This window comes from Aulonocara stuartgranti (assembly GCF_965226115.1).
Source record: "Aulonocara stuartgranti genome assembly, chromosome: 23".
NCBI classification, from domain to species: domain Eukaryota; kingdom Metazoa; phylum Chordata; class Actinopteri; order Cichliformes; family Cichlidae; genus Aulonocara; species Aulonocara stuartgranti.
This window is the reverse complement of record NC_138958.1, coordinates 13,470,844-13,483,730: the sequence shown is the minus strand read 5'-3', so window position 1 is coordinate 13,483,730 and position 12,887 is coordinate 13,470,844. Positions and strand designations below refer to the sequence as shown.

Below are 12,887 nucleotides of genomic sequence, written 5' to 3'. Positions count from 1 at the left end.
GAACGGAGAGGGGAGCGCCTTTAAAATGAGACACAAGCAAATTTCACCATCAGGAATAAAACAATTGGTTTGTTAGGCTGACTGTAAGCAGACACACCTGCTGCTCTATGGAATCAATCTGGTAAATGATCTGCTAATAAATTGTTAAACAGCAGTTAACTGCAGAGCTCATCAAACCAACCATCTTTAAAGACTTACAGAATTATAAAGAGTCAGTGCATTTTGCTCATTTCCATCTTTTTATTCTCGGACTTTACTGAATAACTTTCTGTCATTTACGGATCAAAATAATCTTTATTTCCCTGACTGTGGGCCTTGACACAACGCCTCAGTTCATCTGTCTCCTACAGGCAGTTTCAGCTCCATTACGCCTTCCTTTAGCTCTGTTTTCTTGCGCTTGGCTGCCACTTGTAAATTGAAGGTTTGAACAGCAGGTGGGTACTTGAGATGATCATATTAGCAATAGCTCCTCTCACTGATATCAATTAGAGTCAAGAGTAGAGGAAATACTCTCAAATGGAGTACTTAGAGTAGTCTGAAGCCTGAACCTTTAGGCTGTATGTATCTGCAGTATTTGCAACGTTAACCATGTTTAATGTGCAACAGCGTATCCATATTGTATAGGACAGAAAATAAGGGTTGGCATTTTCACAGCCTCGCATAAAGAAAGTAGATTCATTATATCTTCTAGGTGGTTAAACCCCAAACTGTTCTCAATCAGTGGGATTATAGCAGTGAGGCCTGGTGTAATCTTAGAAATGAACAGCAATTTTCTTTCTCCTTTCACTTTAGGAAGTCTGACTGTAACCATGAGAGCATATTAGTTAACGGAGCTGAGAGCAACAGGGACTCTTGACATGTCTGATAGCTCAGCTGGTGTTTGAAGAAGTTCAGCAGTGGGATTCAGTGTCACCAAGGTTAATTGCTTACACAGGTTACCATGCCTACTGTTCTTAAGTGTGCTCATATCCGCCGTGTTGCTACAGCGCTCGCTTACTTTGCTGCAGCATTACCACAGCCAAGTTTTGGGCCAGTTAATTTACTTTAAAAAGGCTTTTTAGCTGCCCTTCACTTCAGTCTCTCTGACGGTAAACAGAGCCATTCAATCTGCTTAAATGACGCCAGTGAATGGAAGAGTGTTGCAGACAGGTTCCTGTTCGAGGCAGAATCGCAGCCCCACATTCCTGTTCATACTGCCACTCCCAGCGAATGTAGATCATCCAAAGAGCAGCCGGTTTAAGTGTGCTGTAATAAGACTGATGCAAGTACCACAAGGTCACATCAGGAGCAGAGCTTCGTATTGAAAGAGCAGTAATAAAGAGATAGGGATTTGCCTACATAAAAACCTTAATCTATTTCTTCCGCTTTTGACAGAAATTCAGAGACCATCAAGGTCACGGACGCCAACTTGCTTGAATGTAATTATGCTCATTATCTGGTGTTGTACTATGGCTCCGTTATTTAAAATGAATGGGCTTTGGTCTCTTTGGCTACACACTGTGAAAGATTTTCCATTCTGCCATTGTAAAGGAAGAACTTCACACGGCGCCCCTGACCTGCCAGTCACCAGGAAACGTTCGTGATTGACTGATGAGCTTTTACCCTCGGCGGCTGTTTGTCTGTCTTGGAAAGTAGTGATGTCACCCGTACTGGTCGCCGTCATTCATGCTGCCTTTATAAAAGTTTAACTGATGGACTGCTTCTTTTTTTTTTTTTTATGTCTGTTTAATTTTTAAATATGCACTTGGAAGAAAACTTGGTTTGCTGATTCATTGTGAAGGTGGAGTTTTGTCTTTAGTCCCATCATGTTAAGCAGGCAATGTAGTATTTTTCAGCACCAGTAGTGTGCAATTAATATTGCACATTCAATGAATATTTAATTTTGAAAAATTATATTCGATTGTGGGAAACAAGAGGGGCAAAAATCAGCGACTGACAGTCTGCTTTAGTGCAAGGCCGGAGAAGGAATCACAGCTAGAAGATGATCCTGGTATCAAAGGTATAAAGGGGACCATTCGTGTGCTATCACTTGTTTTCAACAGCCATCTATCCCACATCCTGATACGAGCCTTGAAAGTTTCCTCCAGTAAATTATCAGAAAACTGGTCAAACATCCCGGGTTCCTGTTTCTGTGCATTTCTTAACAGAGCTTAAATGAAGATAATTTTATTATAAAGTTAAGAGAGATCAGAGATGCTGGAAAAAAAATATTGACCGAAAGCAGGAACAAGACTTTGTGTGATTTTATTAAATATTCTATAATTATAGCAACAAAGAACATCAGCTGATTCTGAGGTTGTCCGGTGGGCAGAACTCGCTGATTTTTCTTTTCTTTCTTTTCTTCTCATGGAATCACCCAGGAATGATTTATAATTGTGAATAGCAGGTGCTAATAAACAGACTGTGAGTGTGGCGGGACTAGAGATGAACTCGTGGCGACAAAAAAATCTGCTGAATTTTTCAGAAGAAGAACGAGCTCGAATACGCACGCTATAATCAAACAATCCAGGCAGTGGAGGGAAGTTGCTGAGGATGTCGGAGAACCCAGAGGCGACAGGCACGTTGCCAGCTGTATTGGGGCTTCTGGATGTCCTCTACAGCACATCATAGCAGACTCTCCCAGCTAACAAAGGGATATCCCCATGAAGTCCCCTAAGGCTGCTGCTGTCATTGAGAAAGGCGATGTAGGAAAACAATACATCCAATCACAGAAGATCATCTCTCCTCTCATATGTGATATAAACAGAACAACACAGGAGTTTGCAGCAGAGCCTCCGTGACAGTAATATGGCTCTAATTAGAAATGACTGCACACCACCCGCACACCACCCACACACCTGTCACTTCTCCGTGATGGATATCCAGGTAGTCAGATCCAGAGGCTTTCAGCCATCGTGGTGAGTTCAGGGCCCCTCGTCGCTGCGCGCCGTTGTGGCGCTGAAGCTCACCGCAGGAGAGGTCGGCAGGTGTGCTCCCACCCTGCTTCGACTTTTCATGTGAAGCTGGCGAACACACGGAGGCTTTCTGCTGACTTTGTCATCAAATATTCATGGCTGTCTGCATTAGCTTGCAGAGTTCTAATTGAGTTCTGTATATTCAGACGTGATTAACTCGGTCTAATTCCTCAAAGGAGCGAGCCAATTAGATAGCACTTGCATGAATAGGATTTCACATCTTGGTGCGTCTCCAGACTTGCCAAGACAATTATGCGCGTGTGTGTAATTGTGCCGTACAGTGGGTGTGAGCCAGCTAAATTCAAGCAGGTCATTATTTCTTATTACTGACCCGCACTACAGGAAATGCAGCCGTTCTATCCATTACAAGCAGGAAAATGAAAAGCGCGCGCGTTGTTATTAGAATGCACTGTTTAGACAAGAGAGCAAATCCATGTATCGGCACCCACTAAACCTTCCTCGTGCTTTTCGTCCAAGCACCCCCACCACGCTCTGCTCCCACCCCCCCCACCCCCAAGAGGCAAGCAGGAGAGAAAAATATCCGTGACCCAGTGCTGACCCACCACAATGTCACTCTAACTCATGCTATGAGAGAACTACTGCCGGGGTCTTTGTCAGTTTCTCTCTGTAACCAGAGCAGGAGACATTGCCCAAAGTCCAGAGGGGTCGCATTCTGCTGCGGAGCTGAATTTAAGGCGGAGAGGCAGACGAGCAGGCCGGCCACTTTGCCTGAGCCGGAGAGAGGGCCCCCACTGCCACCTTTTATTCTTTGAAGAAAGGCCTGAGCGAGGCATGAGCTGAGTGGTCGACCCTGTCCCTTCATGTTGGCTGTAGCTTGATGTTATCACGCAGCTAAAATAAGAAATCTGTGTGAACAAGTAAAGCCACGCAGCTGTGTGTACTAGCATGTATGAAAATTTAAATCCCCTTGGACATGTGCTGTTTCATTAGTTTGCCTTGTTTTGAAGTGAAACCTGCACGGGCTGCTGGTGAGAAGGATCAAGGGGGGGCCGCTGCCGAGACCATCCAGCCGACCGGGTGTTTAAAAAGAAACAAAACAGGAAAGGAAGCTCTGGCGGGATGCCATCCCATTCCTGCACGTGCTGGTCATTTATAACCCGGTGTGAATTTATTACCCTGACAGACAGGCTGAGCAGAGCTGAGCACAGGAGACTCTGAGGAAACGAGGCCTTTCCAGGTCAGAGACACCGAAACCTCGGCCCGCTCGTCCTGACTGACTGGCGTGCACACAGATGAGTGTCACAAACGCTCCGTCTGTGAATTATGCAGCTGATACTTTCGAGGTCACTGATCCTCTGAGTTAGCAAACCATCGCTTTCCACTGTATGACATGCTCACTCACACCCACACACAAACAAACAAAAAAACATGCACACCTCAGTCATCTGCATCCAGGCAGCGGAGAAGATACGAGTGGGTGATTTACATAACGCGCTTAGAAATGACAGGATTCTGTAAAGGAGTCAAGTGTCGTTAATATATCTTCATACGCTCACAACTGAGGACCTAATGTTTAGAAACTACACAGATCGACGGAGTCAGGATGCCAGTCCTGCTCACTGGAAAGCAATGACGGCTTCAAAAGGGAATTTAGGTTGAATGTCGAGGGCTGAGGGTGAGATTGCGTCAGGGGTCTCGGGTGAGAGGAGGCAGGGGTGCTGATCAATTGTTAACCTTCTCAGGATGAGGCACAGAGATGATCACAGTCACTGAACTCAAACAGCTGAAGGGAAACTTAATTTTAAACACAGACCTTTCCATCTCCGTGGCCTGAGCAGACCGCGTGTTAGGAGAGGGTGATGCTCCCACAGTCCCTCTGCAAAAACGTGGATTTAAATGAGCTCCCAGGCTCCCTCAACAACAACAGATTTCTGGCCTTTCTCCAAGCCGACCCCTCCGTGATTTGTTTTAAGAATATAAAAACACCTCGTATAAAACTCCACTCCCTTTGCTTTATGAAGTCACCCAGCGTAGCTCTGAAAACCTCGCCGTTACTGCTCATTTAACGCTCTTGCTTCCTTTTTTGTGATGAACAGAACCTTAGCAGGATCAGTGTCTGCGGACGCTAACACGGGGACGGGTTTGCCAAATCTCCAGTTTAAATATTCATTAAGAGAAGCTGATGCCAAGTCAGCTGTGAGGTAACTGCTTCTTCCTCGAGAAACTACTTCAAATAACAGCGTGCATACACAGATACCCACTACTGAGAGCTTTTTCAGCGTTGACCTTGGCAGTTGTAGTATGTGGAGTTGTAAGCAACCGCTGCGCTTAAGAGGAACTATTTGTTAATAAATGGATGTAAGGCGTCATCTCTTTTTCTCAGTCAGTTGTTTGATCTTGGAAAGAACATTGTGGATTTCTGATTTTCTCAGAGCAAAGCTCACAAACCAAAAGGTGTTGAATTAGTCATGATAAAATTTCTTTTACGTTTCAGGGTATTTTTGCCTAAAAATGACAAAAGTAGGGAATGGATTTCACAAATACTTCCCCTCTTTTCCCTTGTTTTGAACCGCCTAATAAAACTCTGGACTCTAATAACACATTTTAACTGGCTTAAAATTTAGATTTTACTCTCCTCATCGCACACATACCAGAGATGTCGTGGGATCTTCAGCTGCTATCTAGAGCTGCTTGGGGTTTGGTGTCTTTGCAGAGGACACTTGAGCATGTGGAGGAATCAGAAATCAAACTACCAGCATTGCAATTAGTGGACATCCTGCTCTACCATCTGAGCCTCGGATGCCTTTGCTGTCAGTGGAGGGAAGCTGAGTGCACTGGCTTCCTGAACCAATGAGGATTGCAGGTCACTGCACTCTGCCAAGAAGCTAATAAGCTGCTGGCTCTAGCTTCATGTGTAGAGGACCCTGGGAAAACCGCAGGGCTGTGAGGTGATTCTGACTGAGACACACTTTGGATAATATCATAAAAAATATGCAGCTGTATAACTCTGTTTTTTTTTCTATATACCAAATCCCCCAATATCAGAATCAAATCGATTTACCTCTTTTTTTTAAATTTCATTTTCTTAATTTATCAGTTTGTCTATTTGTGTCTACTGTCCTTTAAAAAAATGGTTGAAGAAGATGAATCAGCAGGTCGTCAGCTTGCCCCAAACACGGACCCGGGTTCCCGGTCGCGAGATCCTTGTTTGTCGGATGAGCCAAACCAGATTTTTTTTCTTAGATTCCACGTTTGCTTCCTCCTGTACATTTGCATTATCGTTTTCCTGCTTTTGTCCCACCCACATCCCAACCTTGCACGAGGCTTTTGTAGCGTCAGGAAAAAAATTAGGGAATATAAAACTTTTATGGTCGGAAGATTCAGTCTAATCCTTTTTGAAGGTGCCCTGTTAGCAGCTTGTAGCTGTCTGTGTTCTAACAGTTGTTTTGGGAAATGTTTTTGGGACTGCAGGGATTTTTTGTTGGTTTGTTGGTAAAAACCAAGAGACCAGTGGGAAGAGTTATCAGCACCATATCAAGTTTATTTAATACATCTGTGGTGTGAAGAGCAGTGTTCCCTCTAATTTTTCATGTGTCTGAGTGAACATACAAACTCCCTGAGCAGTCCCTTGAACCACTGTGAGCAACAGCAGACGTGTGCACTGTGGTCGCACCAGCATCGAATCCATCCAAGTTACATGTTTTATTAAAATAATCAAATTACAGCATTTACATTTATGTTAGACTACTTTTAATTAACTGCTTTAGCCCACTTACAATGAAAATTTAAAAAAAAATCTTGTTCATGACCTGTGAAGCATGTTAACACTGTTGGAAGTAAAAATAACTTGAACTCCAATTTTGAAAACACAACTTTCTTTTTTTTTTTTTTTTTTTTTATATAAAGCTCTGTGGTCTGTGGTCTGGGAGAGAGTCTGTAACTCTCTGTCTGCAAAATACAGTAAATAATGACCAATGTTGGGCAATTAATTATATAGTTACTTCTTCAAAAAAGTAACTGAGTTATGCAAACAATAAAGTTTTTTGCAGCTGTTTAACCTAAAAATGCAGCCAAGGCGTTTTTTAAATAAACATTTCAAACTATTTACAGAACAATCAGCTGTTCTGCATCAAATTTGATGCAACACAAATTGTTTGTGCCACTCCAAAAAATCATTTCTGTCCACTATGAGATAAAGGAGAACAACAGCCTGATACCTGCAGGCCTGACAGCAGGAGATGTATCACTCCTGTAACACCTGTAACATTCAGCAGTCGCCTCATTGTTCTGACACACACAACAAAACTACACTACACACTAACTACACAAGATTTGCGCTAAATGTCTCAAATCTCTCACATCTCAAAACACCGCCGTCACTCCTAAAACTTGACCCCGTTTCTTAACAACTAGATGCCACGTTACCATATCATTTTTTGATTGGTCGCCATGGTACATTTTTCGACCAATAGGAAAGGGTTTTTTTGGTTTTTGAGTGTTTCGAGCCGTCTTTACTGTTTCTTCCTGCAGTAAATATAAACAACGATAGTATTCAGGAAGAAAACCAAACATAGCAGATATTTTTTTATCATAACTCTGGTTTTACGTGGCCTATCAACACAATTTAAAAACTGGTATAAAGTCCACACTTTTTCCGTCAATTGTTCCGTCTGTCCTGCTCACGTCTCCAATGGTTGTACACGTTGTCATTAATGTGGCTTCACTCCACATCAGCCACGCAACTTTGCTAGCTAAAACACCGGTATCAGCACATACGGATGCTGTCATAGCCTGTCAACGTCGTTAATTAGCTGCGTATATACGAATGTGAATCGCATTATTGGCTGGACTATGGGATAAGGTGGCATAATAATCGTCCATACGGGAGCAGCCAGTCACTTACTAACACTGCCAAACAGAATTGTATTTGTAGAAATTTGTAAAATGTATAAAGTATTAATTTAAATTTCAATTCAGGTTAGTTTTTTTTTTCTGTGCGCAACGCAGATTTTCTGTGCGCAGAGACCGTGCCAGCAGTGCGCAATTGCGCACGTACGCAGCTTAGAGGGAACATTGGTGAAGAGTAAGTGGAGCGTTGTGTTTTACCACAGAGTTGAGTCTGTAATGCACCCATGGTGCTCAGCTGTCAGTCTTTGAGTTTGTTCTCCATCCCAAAGTGTCAAATACTGGCACGCTGTCAAAGCTGGTATCATCTCACAGATACACATCAGGTGTCCTTTGATACTTGTGCTTTGACACAGTCGGCTGTGGCAGTGGTGACACAGGTCTCTCACTTCTAAATCACCATATGTGGAAGCTCAGAGAGGTCCCTTTAGATGCACTGGTTAAGTGTCACTTTTCAGCATGCAGGGTTAATGTTATGAGCAGTTGTAGTTGGACCCAAACAAGCATCTATTGCAAAGCCTAGCATAAACTTGGAAAGCCAACGAAAGCAAACTTCCAACCTCACCCCTTCAACTTCATTTTGAAGTTGGAGGGGTCTCTTGGCTCCTTTTGCTCATGTGTGAAAGAACTGAAGTCAAAGGTAACTTGGTGATATCTAGGATGATGTCAGCACCTAGCAAAACTGCAGTATTTAACATGAGATTTAACAGCATTGCAGTCCGTGCAGTCTAAATTAACATCATTTCCCCAAACCTCTGCCTCTGTTCTTGTGGTTTGCAGTGTTATGTTAGGCTGAATTGTGTTGGGAAATTTCCTTTTTTTTTTTTTTTACATTCTTATTTTTTTTCCATTCTACTTGACACAGGAGAAAATTCTTGTATACGTAAGTAACTGTTTCTAACAAAAGGCTTTCTTCTTTTCCCGCTTGATTGACTCATCTTAAGCAATAAAAGGGAGAGAAGCTGCTTGTCAAGGTTCATTAAGTCAGTGGACACCTTCCCTCGGGAGTTAGGAGGGTCAGTGATTTGACTCATAGTTCAACAACAAGTCATTAACTCTCATTCAGTCCATGAAGAGCGCTCAGATGCATGTTTCCTACAAGCTCTTGTTAGGTATCAGAGAGCTACCTTCAACAGAGTGCAGCGATGTCACACGGCGTGGCCGGGCGCTGACCGGCACATTCTGTGACACACATGCACACGGAATCAGATCATCTGTAAATTTGGCCCGCTCTGAGTTCAGCGTGCCAGGTCATAAATGGCGTGTAGCCTCACTGATCTCCAGCCTACCTCCTGTCAGCCCAAGTTGCGAAAGAGAGAGAAAGGAGAGGTGTAAAAATCTGTGTTGCTACGGTTGCAGAGACGATGAACACCTTCAGCTCAACAGTATGCCACATCACATTTCCAGCTGTTTAGCGTTTCATGTGCAAACACAGAAAACACGTCTTTGTTCCCGCATTCTTTTACCTTTAGCTGCTCTTTGCACTTAAACACAGAGACACATTAGTGTTCGCTGGATTCTGAGGAGAGAAGAGCCATGGAAGTTTTCAAGTTTTCAGTCTCGCTTACATTACAGAAATTAAATGGGGTTTTTTTTAGCTTTTTTATTTTCTCGTCAGTATTTTTACAAGTGCAGGCTAATTGATTAATTATCATCAAACCCTCCAGTATTTCTGAAAACTGAGCTGATTGTCACTTGATCCAGTAAAGCTGCAAATTACAAGTGGACTTGAAGCGGAAATTAGTGAAACATTTTCACTAGACAAAAGACTTAATATTAGAGTCCCAGACTTCATTGTGTGTATTTTTTTCTGGTGTGAGCATCTCTTTCTGTCGCCCAACTCTCATGTTCAGAGCGGATCACATGGGACCGCTTGACTCCGTTACGTGCTTTGTTCGCCATCGCAGTTCTCATCCTAACAGACAGCTGTGTCGAACGCCGTTTTGTTAGGCCGTTCCCAAACGGTGAGAAGCTGAGCCGGACTGTGCGAGCTCTCATTTGGTGTTGCCGGAGCACTTTATAGCAAAAGTAAAATGGCTTAAAATGAAAGAAAAATGGGTGTCGCGATTGACTTTAACACACTCTACTCAAACCTCGGTTCAGCAAGAGGCTGTCTGACCTAAATTTACTTTACCTCATCTGCCTAGACATTTGTTTAGCCTTCTGGGCAAACACTTAGAGAAATGTTTGAGGGAGAGAGGAGGAAAAAAAGAATACATATGCTTGAATACATCACATTTAGTCAAGGGAAAAGTAAAACCCGGACATCTGCAGACATATACAGCCCTCTAGTGGCAAACTACAAGGGACCTGAATGTCTGACAGGGAGGGCATGAAGTGATTTATGCAGAATTTCCTAAACCATCTGTGGAAGTCGTGCCCAACCGCAGACCATGAACATTCTCTGTGTTGACATCAGACCCGGTTTTCTGTAACAGACCTTAATAAACGTTACTTAATCCCAAATAACAGGAGTCACGAGTGAATGGGAAAAACAACAGTGGCTGAGCAGAATAAATGAATTGAGGTCATAGAATCTTACCATCAGAGAGAAATTTTGTCTTTTGAGTACTGTACTCATTACAATGGCCCGGAGGAACTGTGTGCTGTGAAATCATATGCTCTAGTTAAGCTAAACAAGGGCAAGGTATTCCCACATGAAGGGCAGATGAGAATAAGTAAGTAGAAATGCAGGCAGATGAGTAAGAGTTGAAGATGGTTTAGTGCTGTTTGGCCCTGGTATCTCACTCAGATTCTCAGGTTGCAAATATATTCTCCCCCCTCTCTCGATCTCTACCTCTACCTCTCTCTGTCTGTGTGCGTGTGCGAGGCAAACCTCCAGGGCTCAGTGCAGCGAGCTCATTAAAGGCTTTATTCCACTTCCAGGATCGAGCGGGACTGCAATATGGACATTGTTTATACACAAACGTTGCCCTGGGAATAATGTTTATTTCTATTACCATCTTGGAGGGGTGTGGGTGTGGGGAGGGGGGGTACTGAGCATGTCTGCACTCATTGCTTTTCATGAAATAATGCCTCTCCAGGAGTGCCTTGAAGAAACGGCCATTTTTCAAACCACATTTCTCCAGCCTGCAGTCAAGCGTCAGCTGCCCTCCTCTCTTGCCCTCTCGCCCTCCGGTGGCACGCGATCGTGTTACGAGAGCCGTGTCAGGAGCAGTTTAACCGTGCACGTGAACTAATGAGCCTCATTCTGTAAAAGGCTTCTTCATTCATTTGCATACAGACTGAACGTCGGTGCATGTGCTGCACAGCCGGACGGGGGGGGGGGGTTTCGAGTTTACCTCGGCCGAGCGGTCACAGAAGTGTCATTTTAAGCGGCAGAGCCCGGCGGGGCGACTGGGAGGCAGCCGATGACGCAGCGCAGTGTTGCTACACACCCCGAGCTGTGTTTGGAAACACTGAGGCAGCTTGCTACTACAGTGGGAGCCAATGGGAACAGCTGAACCGTGCACTCTTTAGCCCAGTCAAGCGCAAAACAGGGGGGAGGAGGAGAGGGAGGCGGCGAACAGAGAGACAACAGAGATCCAGGAAATGCCTGAGCGAGGAGCAGTGACGGCGGGGCCCATCAAGTCGCACGCAGCCGCATCGGGCCGCACATTGATCACTCTCACATGATATATCCATCCCCCTGTAATTGCATTGCTGTTTAGAGAGGCAGTCGTTATTTATGAAATATTGAAATAACAAATGGTGTCTCCCGGCAGATATTAAGAAGAGAGATGCCACAGATAAGTCAGAGGCAGGCAGCGGCCACGTCTCCCCGCGGGCCGCTTGCCCAGTCGCCTGGCTGCAGAAATCCTGCAGTCATCACAAAGTGGAAATATTTACTGCTCGCACTCTTGCATACGGGAGGATGGAGTGTGGGTGAGGGCAGCTGAAAAATGACTGTGTTTGTGTTTCGAGAGGAGTGCTAATCAGATTCCTTCAGCTTCGGAGGCATTTGAGGACAGCCGAGCTAAAGGTCCCTAGTGTGGATTTATAAGTTGCACAAGCACAAATGGGCACAGAGCCACCAGAAGTGCAACACTGGCGACAGGAAGTTTCTAATCACAGCCTACAAAAACTGGGAGAAAATGCAGGGTTTTCACATTTTCCATGCTGGTGAAATTTCGTAGCCAACTTGTTAACAAGGCCCACTGTAAATGAATCCTCTAAATCACTTCGGTCATCATCAGGTTTGTTGTGTAACCGTGTGGGTGTCTGTGTGTTTGTGTCTACAGAACACCCTTGAGACCTGCACCATCTGCAGTAAGCCCATTATGGAGCGCATCCTGCGAGCTACTGGGAAAGCCTACCACCCTCACTGCTTCACCTGCGTGGTGTGTCACCGCAGCCTGGACGGCATCCCTTTCACTGTGGACGCTTCCAACCACATCCACTGCATCGAGGATTTCCACAAGTATGTAAACAAGTCCCTTTTAGATTTGAAGCGTCACTCATCGCTATATTTGACGTGTACACACGAGGGAAGTTTGCTTTCACTTGTCATACTGTAACGCAGATAAGAGGTCGCACAAAGCTGGTTATAAGTTAACCCAGGGTTTTTCCTGTATGTGGCGTTAGCAGCAGCTGACCAATTACAATTATTCATAAGTGTAATGGGAGCAGAGTGGCTGATATTACAAGGGAAGATGAATGGGAAACGTATTAAGAGGTTAAGCATATAATACAGGCTGAAAGCAGCACAGCTGCTGCAGACAAAGCAGCAGACTGTGAGTTTGTGTGAAAGGAAAAACGCTGTAGAATAATATAGCATTAAACGCGTGTGCTTTAATCGCTTTGGTCAGGACAACTTTAAAAGATCTGCTATATTAATAAAGTCTGAGTTGTTGTTGTTGTTAGCCAGCAAGGCTAAATGCAGTGTCTACGGCGGATCTATGAATATCATTCGGACACAATAGAATCTGATGGATTATACTGTACTTGAGTATGTCATTAAATGAATGTTTTTTATATTTGTTCCTTCAGCTACAGCCTCCATGGTGTTGGAAACCGTTTCCAGCCAACAGAGACTAAAGCTCCATCTAAGAATCTATATTTCTCACT

At 44.1% G+C, this 12,887-nt stretch overlaps 1 protein-coding gene across 2 annotated transcripts in view; it reads left to right on the top strand.

The window, feature by feature from the left end:
* lpp (LIM domain containing preferred translocation partner in lipoma) overlaps nucleotides 1-12,887 on the top strand; it is a 189,795-nt gene that overhangs the window by 163,580 nt on the left and 13,328 nt on the right. For both annotated transcript variants that reach the window (XM_082523210.1, XM_082523211.1), the window contains one exon: nucleotides 12,062-12,240. In XM_082523210.1, coding sequence (XP_082379336.1) covers nucleotides 12,062-12,240 — 179 coding nt within the window. The remainder of the gene's footprint in view (nucleotides 1-12,061; nucleotides 12,241-12,887) is intronic.